At 47.0% G+C, this 16,542-nt stretch overlaps 1 protein-coding gene across 1 annotated transcript in view; it reads left to right on the plus strand.

The window, feature by feature from the left end:
- The first annotated feature begins 494 nt into the window (after positions 1-494).
- Positions 495-16,542, plus strand: part of LOC147091413 (uncharacterized) — a 73,011-nt gene continuing 56,963 nt past the window's right edge. The window contains exon 1 of the mRNA XM_085976591.1: positions 495-1,432. Coding sequence (XP_085832717.1) covers positions 495-1,432 — 938 coding nt within the window. The remainder of the gene's footprint in view (positions 1,433-16,542) is intronic.

The raw sequence follows: 16,542 nt of genomic DNA on the forward strand, positions 1-16,542 counted from the left end.
CGCAAATAGATGTATATGGATATGATATCATTGCACTTATGGAGACATGGTTGCAGGTTGACCAAAGCTGGGTTCTGAATATCCAAGGGTATTCGATATTTAGGAAGGACAGGCAAAAAGGAAAAGGCGGTGGGGTGGCCTTGTTAGTAAAGGACCTGCGAGGAGTCAGCAGCAGCAGCGAGGAGGCAGATACAAATCCGGCGAATTCCACAAGAACAGCAAAATCAAGGAGTGACATCACATGACTGCAGGAAAGAATCCGAGAGTGGGAGCAGTCAAACAACAACAACTGCAAAACCGTGAAAGTGATGTCACAACCGGGGAAGGAGATCATTGGTAAGTAGGACCTGGTATGTATTTCTACATTTCGGTCGGTAAAGTAAAAGTAAGGTCTCTAGTTTAGAGTAAGTAGTGCTTAAATAGAAGTAAGGTCCCTAGTGTATTTAATATTCTTTAATTTAAAGGAAGTAAAGGGAGTAAATTATGGGTATGATATGGCAGGGCAGCTTGGCAGCGCGGAGTGCTCCTCCTGTGCTATGTGGGAAGTCAGGGACACTTTTGGTGTCCAGGGTGAACACATGTGCAGGAAGTGTCTCCAGCTGCAGCTACTCGAAATCTGCATTTTGGAGCTGGAGCTGCAGCTGGAGTCACTGTGGAGCATCCGCGATGCTGAGATCTTTGTGGATAGCACGTTTAACGAGGTGGTCACACCACAGGTAAAGAGTGCAAAGGCAGACAGGGAATGGGTGACTGCCAGACAGAGTAAGAGAACTAGGAAGGTAGTGCAGGAGTCCAGTGGGTCCATCTCCCACTCCAACAGGTTTTCCGTTTTGGATACTGCTGGGGGAGGTGGTTTCTCAGAGGAATGCAGCAAGAGCCAAGTCCATGGCACTACGAGTGGCTCAGCTGCACAGGAGGGGCGGAAAAAGAGTGGGAGAGCAATAGTGATAGGGGATCCTATCGTAAAGGGAACAGTTAGACGTTTCTGTGGCCGCAGACATGACTCCAGGATGGTATGTTGCCTCCCTGGTGCCAGGGTCAAGGGTGTAACTGAGCGGCTGCAGGGCATTCTGAAGAGGGAGGGCGAACAGTCAGATGTCGTGATTCACATTGGTACCAACGACATAGGTAGAAAGAGGGATGAGGTCCTGCAACAAGTATTTAGGGAGCTAGGTAGCAGATTAAAAAGCAGGACCTCGAAGGTTGTAATATCTGGATTACTCCCGGTGCTACGCGCTAGTGAGTGTAGGAATAGGAGGATAGAGCAGATGACTGTGTGGCTAAAGATTTGGTGCTGGAGGGAGGGCTTTAGTTTCCTGGATCACTGGTTCTGCTTCTGGGGAAGGTGGGTCCTGTACAAGTCGGAGGGGTTGCACCTCAACCGGACTGGGACCAACATCCTTGCTGGGTGGTTTGCTAATACCGTTGTGGGGTGGGGGTGGGGGGTTAAACTATCTTGGCAGGGGGATGGGATACAGAGTGTAGCTATAGTAGAGGGTGATGCACAGCCAAATATAGAGGAGCAAACAAGTCAGCCTGGAAGGCAGAGCAAATATGTAATGGCACAAGGGAGTATAGCAAGGCTGGATGGCATTCATTTTAATGCAGGGAATCTTACGAGTAAGGCAGATGAATTGAAGGTTTTGATAAACACATGGGAGTATGCTATTGTTGCTATCACAGAGACATGGTTGAAGGAGGGGCAAGACTGGCAGCTCAGTGTTCTGGGGGATAGAATCTTCAGGCAAGACAGAGGGGTGTGTAAAAGAGGAGGGGGTGTCGCAATATTAATCAAGGAGTCAATTACTGCTGTAACGAGGGATGATATCTTAGCAGGTTCCTCTAATGAGGCCATATGGGTAGAACTTAAAAACAAGAAGTGGACAAGCACTTTTCTGGGAGTGTACTATAGGCCCACAAACAGGCAGGGGGAGATAGAGGAACAGATATGTAGGCAAATCTCAGAGAACTGTAGAAATAATAGGGTAATAATAGTAGGGGATTTCAACTTCCCCAATATTAACTGGGGTAGTCCGAGTGTGAAAGGCTTAGAGGGTGCGGAATTCTTAAAGTGCATCCAGGAGAGCTTTTTGAGCCAGCGTGTAGAATGTCCTACAAGAGACGGGGCGGTACTGGACCTAATTCTAGGGAATATAGCCAGGCAAATGGTAGGTGTGTCAATAGGAGAGCATTTTGGTGACAGTGACCATAATTCGGTGAGATTTAAGGTAGTCATGGAAGAGGACAAAGATGCACCAGAAATAAAGGTTGTAAATTGGGGGAAGGCTGATTTTAATATGATAAGGCAGGGTCTGGCCAATGTAGACTGGGATCAGCTACTTATAGGGAAATCCACATCAGAGCAGTGGGAGTGGCAGGCAAAATAAAAGAAAATCCCAAGGTGTTTAGAAGTATATTAAGGGCAAGCAGAAAACCTGGGAAAGAGTAGTGTCCATTAGGCACCAAAGTGGCAATCTGTGTGTAGAGCTGGAGGATGTAGGTGAGGTTTTAAATGAATATTTTACATCTGTGATCACTATGGAGAAGGACGATGTAGGCATAGAAATCAGGCAGGGGGATTGTGATACACTTGAAGAAATTAGTATTGAGAGGGAGGAGGTACTAGCGGTTTTAGCGGGCTTAAAATGGATAAATCACCAGGCCCAGATGGGAGGTATCCCAGGTGCTGTGTGGGGCAAGGGAGAAGATTGCAGGGGCTCTGACACAAATTTTCAGAACCTCTCTCGCCACAGGGGAGTGTCCAGAGGACTGGAGAACAGCCAATGTAGTACCATTATTCAGGAAGGGTAGTAGGGATAAACCAGGAAATTACAGGCCAGTGAGCCTAACATCAGTGGTAGGGAAATTATTGGAAAAAATTCTGAGGGACAGAATTATTCACAACTTGGAGAGGCAAGGATTAATCAAGAACAGTCAGCATGGCTTTGTTAGCGGGAGATCATGTCTAACCAATTTGATTGAATTTTTCGTGGGAGTGACTAGGTGTGTGGATGAGGGTAGTGCAGTTGATGTAGTCTACATGGACTTAAGTAAGGCTTTTGACAAAGTCGCACATGGGAGACTGGTCAGGAACTTAAGAGCCCATGGGATCCAGGGCAATTTGGCACATTGGATCCAAAAATGGCTTAGTGGCAGGAGGCAGAGGTTGATGGTTGAAGGTTGTTTTTGTGACTGGAAGCCTGTGTCCTGTTGTGTACCGCAGGGATCAGTGTTGGGTCCTTTGCTGTTTATAGTGCACATTAATAAATTAGATATGAATGTAGGAGGTATGATCAGTAAGTTCGCAGATGACACGAAAATTGCTGGAGTGGTTAATAGCGAGGAGGGAAGCCTCAGGCTACAGGACAATATAGACGGGTTGGTCAGATGGGCAGAACAGTGGCAAATGGAATTTAACCCTGAAAAGTATGAGGTGATACATTTTGGGAGGACTAACAAGGCAAGGCAATACACAGTGAATGGTAGGACCCTAGGAAGGACAGAGGATCAGAGAGACCTTGGTGTTTGTACATAGATCCCTGAAGGCAGCAGGACAAGTAGATAAGGGGGTTAAAAAGGCATATAGGATACTTGCCTTCATTAACCGAGGCATAGGATATAAGAGCAGGGAGGTTATGATGGAGCTGTACAAAACGCGAGTAAGGCCCCAGCTGGAATATTGTGTGCAGTTCTGGTCAGCACACTATAGGAAGGATGTGATTGCATTGGAGAGGGTGCAGAGGAGATTCACCAGGATGTTACCTGGGCTGGAGCGCTTCAGCTATGAAGAGAGACTGGACAGGCTGGGGTTGTTTTCCTTAGTGCAGAGAAGGCTGAGGGGGGACCTGATTGAGGTGTAGAAAATTATGAGGGGCATAGATAGGGTAGACAGAAAGGAACTTTCCCCCTTAGTAGAGGGGTCAATAACCAGGGGCATAGTTTCAAGCTAAGGGGCAGGAGGTTTAAAGGGGATTTGAGGAAAAGCTTTTTCACCCAGAGGTTCACAGAATCACAGAAACCCCACAGCGCAGATAGAGGCCATTTCGGCCCATCGAGCCTGCACCAACACATATCCCACCCTATCCCCGTAACCCCACGTATTTAATCCCCCTAACACGAAGGGTTAATTTATCATAGCCAATCAACCTAACCCGCACATCTTTGGACTGTGGGAGGAAACCGGAGCATCCGGAGTAAACCCACGCAAACACGGGGAGAATGTGCAAACTCCACACAGTAATCTGGAAGTCACAGCCTGAAATTTTGGTAGAGGCAGGAACCCTCACAAAATTCAAGAAGCATTTAGATGAGCACTTGAAACGCCATAGCTTACAAGGCTACAGACAAAGTACTGGAATTGGGATTAGAATGGACAGGACTTGATGTCCAGCGCAGACACGATGGGCCGAAGGGCCTCTTTCTGTACTGTAAAACTCTATGATTCTATGACTATGACTATCAAATCAGAGCAATATGGAGAAAGGATATTGGCTCAGAAAATCAAGATGTAGCATCAGTCTGGTGGAGCTAAGAAGCACCAAAGGGCAGAATACATTTGTGGAAGCTGTCCATAGGCCTCCAAACAGTAGTGTTAATGTAGGGGATGGAATCATACAGGAAATTAGAGATGGATGGAGCAAGGGCACTACAGTAATGATGGGTGACTGTAATCGACATATAGAATGGCCAAACCAAATTAGTAATAATACTGTGGAGGATGAATTCCTGGACTGTGAGCGAGATGGTTTTTTAGACTAGTACATTGAGAAGCCAACTAGGGAACAGGCTATCCTAGATTGGGTTTTGTGCAATGAGAAGGGGTTAACTAATAATCTTGTTGTGCGGGGGCCTTTAGGGAAGAGTGACCATAACATGAAGAATTCTTCATTAAAATGGAAAGTGAAGACGTCCAATCCGAAACTAGGGTCCTAAATCTAAACAAAGGAAACTACTAAGGTATGAGGAGCAAGTTGGCTATGATAGATTGGGGAGCTTCATTAAAAGGCATGACGATGGATAGGCAATGTCTAACATTTAAGGAACAAGTGCATGAATTGCAACAGTTATGCATTCATTTCTGGTGCAAAAACAAATAAGGAAAAACGGCCCAACCATGACCAATAAAATAAATTAAGTATAGTATTAGATCCAAAGTTGTGTCATATAAAGTTGCCAGTAACAGTAGCAAGCCTGAGGATTGGGAGCAGTTTAGGTTTCAGCAAAAAAGGACCAAGAGATTGGTTAAGAGGGGAAAAATAGAGTATGAGAGTAAACTTTCAAGGAACATAAAAGCAGACTGTAACGGCTTCTACAAGTATGTAAAAAGAAAAAGATTAGCGAAGAAAAATGTAGGTCACTTACAGTCAGAAAAGGGAGAATTTATAATAGGGAACAAGGAGATGGCCGAGCAATTAAACAAATACTCTGGTTCTGTCTTCATGGAAGAGGACACGCATACTTTCCCAGAAATGCTAGGTAACCAATGGTCTAGTGAGAAGGAGGGTTTAAAGGAAATTAGTATTCATAAAAAAAAGTGCTGGAGAAATTAATGGGACTGAATGCTGATAAATCACCAGGGCCTGATAATCTGCATCACAGAGTACTAGAAGAGGTAGACATGGAAATAGTGGATGCATTGGTTGTCATCATCCAAAATTCTATAGATTATGGAATAGTTCCTGTAGATTGGAGAGTGGCAAATGTAACCCCACTATTTAAAAAAGGAGGGAGAGAGAAAACAGGGAACTACAGACCGGTTAGCCTAACATCAGTAGTAGGGCAAATGCTAGAGTCTATTATAAAGGATGTACTATAACAGGACACTTAGAAAATATCAACATGGATTTCAGAAAGGGGAATCGTGTTTGACAAACCAACTGGAGATTTTTGAGGTTGTAATTGGTAAAATAGATAAGCGACAACCAGTGGATGTGGTGTATTTGGCTTTTAGAAGGCCTTTGATAAAGTCCCACATAAGAGGTTAGTGTGAAAATTTAAAGCACCCGTGATTGGGGGTAATATACTGGCATGGATTGAATATTGGTTAACAGACAGGAAACAGAGAGTAGGAATAAATGGGTGTTTTTCGCGCTGGCAGGCGGTGACTAGCAGGGTACCACAGGGATCAGTGCTTGGGCCCCAGATATTCACAATATATATCAAAGATTTGGATGAGGGAACCAAATGTAATATTTCCAAGTTCGCTGACGACATGAAACTAGGTGGAATTGTGAGTTGTGAGGAGGATGCAAAGAGGCTTCAAGGCGATTTAGACAAGTTGAGTGAGTGGGCAAATACATGGCAGATGCAGTATAACATGGATTAATGTGAAGTTATCCACTTTGGTAGGAAAAACAGAAAGGCAGAGTATTATTTAAATGGTGATAGATTGGGAAATGTTGATGTACAAAGGGACCTGGGTGTCCTTGTACATCAGTCACTGAAAGCAAACATGCAGGTGCAGAAAGCAGTTCGGAAGGCAAATGGTATGGTGGCTTTCATTGCAAGAGGATTTGAGTACAGGAGCAAGGATGCTTTTCTACAGTTATTCAGGGCCTTGGTGAGACCACACATGGAGTATTGTGTGGAGCTTTGGTCTCCTTACCTAATAAAGGATATACAAGTGATAGAGGGAGTGCAGCGAACGTTCAGCAGACTGATTCCTGGGTTGACAGGAATGTCATATGAAGAGAGATACTATGCCTGTATTCACTAGAGTTTACAAGAATGAGAGGTGATCTCATTGAAACGTATAAAATTATGACAGGGCTAGAGAGACTAAATGAAGGGAGGATGTTTGCCCTTACTGGGGTGTCTAGAACTAGGGGTCATAGTCTTAGGGTATGGGGGAGGACATTTAGGACTGAGATCAGGAGAAACGTCTTCACTCAGAGGGTGGTAAACCTTTGGAATTCTCTACCACAGACGATAAGTCACTGAGTATATTTAAGATGGAGATAGAGAGATAGAGAGATTTCTAGAAACAAAAGGCATCAAGGGGTATGGGGAGAGAGAGGGAATATGGTATTGAGATAGAGGATCAGCCATGATTATATTGAATGGCGGAGTAGGCTCGAAGGGCCGAATGGCCTACTCCTGCTCCTATTTTTCTATTCCTTCCTTCTGTTGACATTCAATGGCATTACAAGTGTCGAATCCCCCACCATCAACGTCCTGGGGGCTCACCTTTGGGCAGAATCTGAAATGGACCAGCAACATAAATACTTTGGCAACAGGAGCAGATCAGATGCTGGGATTTCTGCGGCGAATGTCTCACCTCCTGACTCCCCAAAGCCTTTCCACCATCTACAAGGCACAAGTAAGGAGTGTGATGGAATAATCTCCACTTGCCTGGATGAGTGCAGCTCTAACAACTCTTAAGAAGCTAAACACCATCCAGGACAAAGCAGCCCGCTTGATTGGCAAACCATTCACTGCCTTAAAGTTTCACTCACTCCACCACCGGAGTACCGTGGATGCTGTGTGTAGCATCTAAATTATACACTGCAGCAACTCGCCAAGGCTTCTTCAGCAACACCTTCAAAATCCACGACATCTTCCACCTAGAAGGACAAGGGCAGCAGGTGCATGGGAACACCACCACCTCCAAGTTCCCCTCTAAGGGAACACTATCCTGACTTGGAAGTATGTCGTCATTTCTTCATCTCCCCTGGTTGTAAATCCTGGAACTCCCTCCCTAACAGCACTGTGGGAGTACCTTCAAAACACGGTCTGCAGCGGTTAAAGAAGGCGGCTCACCACCATGGTGTCAAGGGCCATTAGTGATGGGCAATCAATGCTGGAATACCAGTGACGCCCAAATCCCAGAAACGAATAAAGCAATTTTTTCGTGACCCCCGATTGAATTTGCATGACTAAGGCGGGATCAGCGAACTCTACACTGTTGGGGTAATGAAGTTCCTGGATTGAGTCAGGAGCAGTGTAATCTACGCTGTCCAGGGGATGAAATTCATGTATTGAGGCGGGAGCATTGTAATCTACCCTATACAGGATGAAATACCTGTGTTGAGGCGGGTGCAGTGTAATCTAGGCATTCAAAGCTATGAAATACCCGGATTTAGGCGGGAGCAGTATAATCTAGGCATTCCTGGCAATGAAGATCTCAGATGGAGGCGGATGCAGTATAATCTAGGCATCATGGGGAGGAAATACCTGGGCTAAGGGGGAAGCATTGTAATCTACGCGATCCTGCGAATGGAATTCCAGAATTGAGCCGAGAGCAATGTAATCTAGGTGGCCGTAGGAATCAAATGAACGAAAAGGAGCGGGAGCATTGAAATCTAGGCGGACCAGGAAGTGAAATTCTTTGACTGAGACGAGAGCAGTGTAATCTACTATGCACTGGAAATTAACTTGCTGGAGTGAGGGAGAAGCAATGTAATCTAGGTGGCCCTGGGAATGGAAATTAACTTGCTGTAGTGAGGGAGAAGCAATGTAATCTAGGTGGTGCTGGGAATGGAAATTAACTTGCTGTAGTGAGGGAGAAGCAATGTAATCTAGGTGGCCCAGGGAATGGAAATTAACTTGCTGTAGTGAGGGAGAAGCAATGTAATCTAGGTGGCCCAGGGAATGGAAATTAACTTGCTGTAGTGAGGGAGAAGCAATGTAACCTAGGTGGCCCAGGGAATGGAAATTAACTTGCTGTAGTGAGGGGGAAGCAATGTAATCTAGGTGGCCCAGGGAATGGAAATTAACTTGCTGTAGTGAGGGAGAAGCAATGCAATCTAGCTGGCCCTGGGAATGGAAATTAACTTGCTGGAGTGAGGGAGAAGCAATGTAATCTAGGTGGCCCTGGGAATGGAAATTAACTTGCTGTAGTGAGGGAGAAGCAATGTAATCTAGGCGGCCCAGGGAATGGAAATTAACTTGCTGTAGTGAGGGAGAAGCAATGTAATCTAGGTGGCCCAGGGAATGGAAATTAACTTGCTGTAGTGAGGGAGAAGCAATGTAATCTAGGTGGCCCAGGGAATGGAAATTAACTTGCTGTAGTGAGGGAGAAGCAATGTAATCTAGGTGGCCCAGGGAATGGAAATTAACTTGCTGTAGTGAGGGAGAATCAATGTAATCTAGGTGGCCCAGGGAATGGAAATTAACTTGCTGTAGTGAGGGAGAAGCAATGCAATCTAGATGGCCCTGGGAATGGAAATTAACTTGCTGTAGTGAGGGAGAAGCAATGTAATCTAGGTGGCCCAGGGAATGGAAATTAGCTTGCTGTAGTGAGGGAGAAGCAATGTAATCTAGGTGGCCCAGGGAATGGAAATTAACTTGCTGGAGTGAGGGAGAAGCAATGTAATCTAGCTGGCCCTGGGAATGGAAATTAACTTGCTGGAGTGAGGGAGAAGCAATGTAATCTAGCTGGCCCTGGGAATGGAAATTAACTTGCTGTAGTGAGGGAGAAGCAATGTAATCTAGCTGGCCCTGGGAATGGAAATTAACTTGCTGTAGTGAGGGAGAAGCAATGCAATCTAGGTGGCCCTGGGAATGGAAATTAACTTGCTGGAGTGAGGGAGAAGCAATGCAATCTAGGTGGCCCAGGGAATGGAAATTAACTTGCTGTAGTGAGGGAGAAGCAATGTAATCTAGCTGGCCCTGGGAATGGAAATTAACTTGCTGTAGTGAGGGAGAAGCAATGCAATCTAGGTGGCCCTGGGAATGGAAATTAACTTGCTGGAGTGAGGGAGAAGCAATGCAATCTAGGTGGCCCAGGGAATGGAAATTAACTTGCTGGAGTGAGGGAGAAGCAATGCAATCTAGGTGGCCCTGGGAATGGTATTCCTGGACTGAGGCGGGAGCATTGAAAAATAGGCCATCCATGGAATGAAATTCCAGGAATGAGGCAGTAGCAGTGTAATGTAGGTGAGACCCGGAATTAAATTCCTGACTGAGCAGTGTAATATACGTGGTCCTCAGACGACAACTCCTGGGCTGAGGCGGGAGCGGTGTAACCTTGGAAGCCCTGGGAATTACATAGTTGGACTAAAGCATTGCAGTGTAATATGGTACGACCCTGGAATTGCATTTCCTGGACTGAGGCGTGAGCAGTGTAATCTAGCCTGCCATGGGAATGATATTCCCGTTTTGAGACTTGGGCAATGTAATCTGGTCTGCCCTGGGAATGTAATTCCTGAACTGAGGTGGGAGCAGGGTAATCTTGGTGGCCCTGCAATGAAGTTCCCAGATTGAGGCAGGAGAAGTGTAATCCAGGCAGTCGTGGACTGAAAATCCTGGTCAGAATCAGGAGCAGACTAACCGAGACCTCCCTGGAAGGAAAAACTTGGACTGAGGCACGAGCAAGGTAATCTAGGCGGTCCATGGAATGTAATTCCTGGACTGAGGCCGGGCCATTCTAATCTAGCCTGCCCTGGAAATTAAATTGCTGCACTGAGGGAGGGGTAGTGTAATCTCGGTGGCCCTGGGAATAGAATTCTTTGATTTATATTGCGCAGGGTAATTAAGGTGCCCCTGGATATGAAATTACTGAGCTGAGCAGGGAGCAGTGTAATCAATACAGCCCTGGGATTGAATTTTCTGGATTGAGATGGGAGCAGTGTAATCTAGGTGTCCCTGGTTGTGAAGTTCCTGAGCTGAGGAGGGAGCAGTGTAATCGAGTTTTCACTTGGTATGAAATTCCTGGACTGAGGGAGAAGCAATGTATGCATGCAGCCCTGGGAATGGAACTCATGGACTGAGGCGGGTGCAGTCTAATCAAGGCCTCGCTGGAAGGAGACACTTGTACTGAGGCGGGAGCAGTGCAATGTAGGCTTCACTGGTAATGGAATTCCAGAACTGAGGTGGGATCACTGCAAACTTGGTGACTGTGGCAATGAATGTCGAGGATTACGGTGGGAGGAATGTAATCCAGGCAGCCCAAGGAATGGAACTACTGAACTGAGGTGGGAGCAGTGTAATCTAGTCGGCCTGGGAATGTCTCTCCTGGACTGAGGCGTCAACAGTGCAATCTAGGCTTAGCTGGGAATGAAATTCCTCAACTGAAGGAGGAGCAGTTAAATGTAGGTGGCCCTTATGATGGCATTCCTGAAATGAGGTGCGGGCATTGCAATCTTGCTGAACCTGGGAATTAAATTATTGATCCAGGAGCAGCGTAATGTAGGTGGCCCTGGGAATAAAATATCTGAAATAAGAAGGGAGATGTTTAAGCTAGCAGGCCTTGCGAATTAAATTAAAGGATTAAGACGGGAACAGTGCAATTTAGGCTGCCCTAGGGATGAAATTCCTGGACTGAAGTTGGAACAGTGCAAATTAGGCTGTCCTGGGGATGAAATTCCTGGACTGAAGCAGTAGCAGTGTATTCGAGGCAGCCCTGGGAATGAAATTCCTGGACAGGAGTGGGAGCAGTGAATTCAAGGCTGCCTTGGAATGAAATTTCTGAACTCAGGGAGGAGCATTATAATGTAGGCTGCTCTCGGAATTAATTTTGTGGAGTGAAATAGGAGCAGTTTTATCCGAGCGGCTGAGGGAACTATGTTTCCGGGCAGAGGCGGGGGCAGTGTAATTGGACTTCGTCGTCGATGTCTGCCCTTGTTGACAGTAGGCTCCTGAGGTATGGAAAGTGGTCCATGTTGTCCAAGGCCTTGTCGTGGATTTTGATAATCGGAGGGCAGCACTGTGTGGCGGGGGCAGGTTGGTAGAGGATCTTTGTCTTACGGATGTTTAGTGTAAGGCCCATGCTCTCGTCTGCTTCGGTTAAGGTGTTTATGATGGTTTAGAGTTCGACCTCCAAGTGAGCGCAGATGCCAGCATCGTCTGCATACTGTAATTCGACGACAGAGGATGGGATGACCTTGAAGGTGGACTGGAGGTGACGGAGATTGAACAGTTTCCCGTTTGTTCTGTAAATTAGCTCCACTCCAGTGGGGAGCTTACTGAGGGTGAGATGGAGCATTGAAGCAAGGAAGACTGAGAAGAGCGTTGGTGCAATGACACAGCCTTGCTTGACCCTGGTTCGTACGTGAATTGAGTCTGTGGTGGAACCATTGGTCAGGATCACGGCTTGCATGTCGTCGTGAAGCAGGCAGAGGATAGTTTTTTTCAATTTTTTATTCATTGATGGGATGTGGGCGTCGCTGGCTAGGCCTGCATTTAGTGCCCATCCCTAATTGCCCTTGAGAAGATGGTGGAGAGCCGCCTTCTTGAACCGCTGCAGTCCATATGGTGTAGGTACACCCACAATGCTGTTAGGAAGGGAGTTCCAGGATTTTGGCCCAGCGACAGTGAAGGAACGGCGATACAGGTCCAAGTCAGGATGGTGTACGGCTTGGAGGGGAACTTGTAGGTGGTGATGTTCCCATGCGTCTGCTGCCCTTGTCCTTCTAATTGGTAGAGTTTGCAGGTTTGGAAGGTGCTGTTGAAGGAGCTTTGGCGAGTTGCTGCAGTGCATCTTGTAGATGGTACACACTGCAGCCACAGTGCGCCGGTGGTGGAGGGAGTGAATGTTGAAGGTGGTGGATGGAGTGCCAATCAAGCGGGCTGCTTTATCCTGAATGGTGTCGAGCTTCTTGAGTGTTGTTGGAGCTGCACTCATCCAGGCAAGTGGAGAGTATTCCATCACACTCCTGACTTGTGCCTTGTAGATGGTGGAAAGGCTTTGGGGAGCCATGAGGTGAGACACTCGCCGCAGAATTCCCAACCTCTGGCCTGCTCTTGTAGCCACAGTATTTATATGGCTGGTCCAGTTCAGTTTCTGATCAATGGTAACCCCCAGGATGTTGATAGTGGGGGATTCAGCGATGGTAATGCCATTGAATGTCAAGGGGAGATGGTTAGAGTCTCCCTTGTTGGAGATGGTCATTGCCTGGCACTTGTGTGGTGCGAATGTTACTTGCCACTTGTCAGCCCAAGTCTGAATGTTGCCCAGATCTTGCTGCATATGGACACAGACTGCGTCAGTATCTGACGAGTCTTGAATGGTGCTGAACAGTGTGCAATCATCAGCAAACATCCCCATTCCTGACCTTATGATGGAGGGAAGGTCATTGATGAAACAGCTGAAGATGTTTGGGCCTAGGACACTGACCTGTGGAACTCCTGCAGTGATGTCATGTGATTGAGATGAATGACCTCCAACCACCACAGCCAACTTCCTTTGTGCTAGGTATGATTCCAACCAATGGAGAGTTTCCCCCTTGATTCCCATTGACTTCAGTTTTGCTAGGGCTCCTTGATGCCACACTTGATCAAATGCTGCCTTGATGTCAAGGGCAGTCACTCTCACCTCACCTCTTGAGTTCAGCTCTTTTGTCCATGTTTGGACCAAGGCTGTAATGAGGTCAGGAGCTGAGTGGCCCTGGCAGAACCCAAACTGGGCATCAGTTAGCAGGTTATTGCTGAGCAAGTGCCGCTTGATAGCACTGTCGACGACACCTTCCATCACTTTGCTGATGATTGAGAGTAGACTGATGGGACGGTAATTGTCCGGGTTGGATTTGTCCTGCTTTTTGTAGACAGGACATACTTGGGCAATTTTCCACATTGCCGGGTAGATGCCAGTGTTGTAGCTGTACTGGAACAGCTTGGCTAGGGGCGCAGCTAGTTCTGGAGCACAAGTCTTCAGTACTATTGCCAGAATGTTGTCAGGGCCCACAGCCTTTGCAGTATCCAGTGTCTTCAGCCGTTTCTTGACATCACGTGGAGTGAATTGAATGGGCTGAAGATTGGCATCTGTGATGCTGGGGACCTCAGGAGGAGGCCGAGATGGATCATCCACTCTGCACTTCTGGCTGAAGATAGTTGCAAATGCTTCAGCCTTGTCTTTTGCACTCACGTGCTGGGCTCCACCATCATTGAGGATGGGGATATTTTTGGAGCCTCCTCCTCCTGTTAGCTGTTTAGTTGTCCACCACCACTCACGACTGGATGTGGCAGGACTGCAGAGCTTTGATTTGATCCGATGGTTGTGAGATCGCTTAGCTCTGTCTATCGCATGTTGCTTCCGTTGTTTGGCATGCAAGTAGTCCTGTGTTGTAGCCTCACCAGGTTGACACCTCATTTTTTGGTATGCCTGGTGCTGTTCCCGACATGCTCTCCTGCACTCTTTGTTAAACCAGGGTTGATCTCCCGGCTTGATGGTAATGGTGGAGTGAGGGATATGCCGGGCCATGAGGTTACAGATTGTGGTTGAATACAATTCTGCTGCTGCTGATGGCCCACAGCGCCTCATGGATGCCCAGTTTTGAGTTGCCAGATCTGTTCGAAATCTGTCCCATTTAGCACTGTGGTAGTGCCACACAACACGGTAGAGGGTATCCTCAACATGAAGACGGGACTTCGTCTCCACAAAGACTGTGCGGTGGTCACTTCCACCAATGCTGTCATGGACAGATGCATCTGCAACAGGTAGCTTGGTGAGGACGAGATCAAGTAGGTTTTTCCCTCTTGTTGGTTCCCTCACCACCTGTCGCAGGCCCAGTCTGGCAGACATGTCCTTTAGGACTCGGCCAGCTTGGTCAGTTGTGGTGCTACCGAGCCACTCTTGGTGATGGACATTGAAGTCCCCCACCCAGAGGACATTTGTTGCCCTTGCTACTCTCAAGTGCTTCTTCCAATTGGTGTTCAACATGAAGGAGTACTGATTCATCAGCTGAGGGACAAACTTTTGAGGGCAGCCGAATTTGAGGAGGACGCTCCTTAATCCCTCATGGTTGACAGTGTCGAAGGCCTTTGTGAGATCAAAGAAGGCCATGTACAGTGGTTGGTGCTGTTCCCTGCATTTCTCTTGTAATTGACGTGCGGTGAAGACCATGTCCATTGTGCCTCTTAGTGGGTGGAATCTGCATTGCGACTCTGGGAGGAGCTCTTCGGCCACTGGGAGAAGGCAGTTGAGGAGGATTCTTGTGATGACTTTCCCTGTGGCAGATAGCAGGGAAACTCCTCTGTAATTACCGCAATCGGACTTGTCACCTTTCTTGAAGATGTTCACAATTACGGCATCTCTGAGATCCCCTGGCATGCTCTCCTCCTTCCAGATAAGAGAAATTAGTTCATGAATTTGTGCCAGTAGTGCTTCTCCACCATGCTTTAGTGCCTCGGCAGGGATTCTATCTGCTCCTGAGGCCTTGTTGTTCTTCAGTTGTCAGATGGCCTTTTCAACCTCATGCCAGGCTGGGGTTGTGCTGAGATCGTGGCGGGTAGCATGCTGTGGGATGGAGTTGAGGACACGCGTGTCGAAGACAGTCGTGGTTAAGGAGATCTTCGAAGTGCTCCTTCCAGCGGGCACTGACTGCTTCCCTGTCCTTGATGAGTACCTCTCCGTTCTTGGCTCGCAGTGGGGAAGGGCCTTGGGTGCTTGGGCCGTAGATGGTCTTGACTGCGCTAAAGAATCCATGCACACATGGCAGGAGCAGTGTAATATAGTCAGCCCTATGGTTGAAATACCTTGACTGAGGCAGCAGCAGTGAAATCTAGGCGGACCATGGAATTACATTACTGGATTCAGATGGGCGGCCTTGAAAATTAAATACCTGGACTGAGGCGGTAGCAGTGTAATGTCCATGGCCCTGAGAATTGAATTCCTTTATTGACGAGGTATCTGTGTAATCTAGGCGGCCCAGAGAATTAAACTCCTGGATTGAGGCGAGAGCAGTGCAATCTAGCTGGTCCAGAGAATAAAATTCCTGAAACTCAGATTGGAGCAGTATAATGTAGTCCTCCCTGGCAATGAATTTCCCGGACTGAGGTGGGGGCAGTGCAATCTAGGCGGTGCAAGGGATTTAAAATCCTGGACTGAAGTGGAAGCAGTGTAATCCATGCAGCCCAGGGAATAACATTCTTGGACTGAGGTGGAAGCAATGTATTCTAGGCGGTCCTCGGAATGAAATTACTGAACTGAGGTGGGAGCTGTGTAATCTAGCCAGCCTGGGAATTACATTCCTGGACTGAGGCAGGAGCAGTGTAATGCCGGCAGTCCAGGGAATACATTTCCTGGACTGAAGCAGGAATAGTGCAATCTCGTCAGCCCAGGGAACGTAATTCCTGGATTGAGGCCGGTACAGTGTCATGTGCGATTACAATCTTTCCATCACTGTGTTCATCTCTAAGATCCTGCCGTTTAGGAATATTTATTGATGGTGACTATTTTTACCCTGAAGGTCTGGGTTTGAATAAATCAGATAACAAGATTGGGGCAATCCAGCCTTCTTTCGTCTTTTATTCATCCTGTTTTCTGTCACTTTATCATCTTTTGTTCTCAGGTTGTGTTCAATACAAGTAGAGAAACTCCATTCTTTTTGTTCTCTCTCGATCTTTTATGGTCAGGTGAAATATTCCGCATTCGGTCACTTTTAATTTAAAACTGTGTACAACATGCTAACCTAGGTTGTGTTGCAATAACGTGTTGATTTGACATTGGGTCAATGAGTCTGTTTTTTCAATGACTGTAATTAATGCTATTTACAGTGAGGCCTAATTATATCACTCAGGGATTTTGCTCTGCTATAAATAAGGAGCTCCCTTCACTGTGTGACCTCACACAGTCAGCGCGCTGCCTCCAGCACAAAGACCACCAGC

Source organism: Somniosus microcephalus, unplaced genomic scaffold, assembly GCF_052327205.1.
Source record: "Somniosus microcephalus isolate GS21.2 unplaced genomic scaffold, FLI_Smic_1.0 unresolved_chr3, whole genome shotgun sequence".
Taxonomy (NCBI): Eukaryota; Metazoa; Chordata; class Chondrichthyes; order Squaliformes; family Somniosidae; genus Somniosus; species Somniosus microcephalus.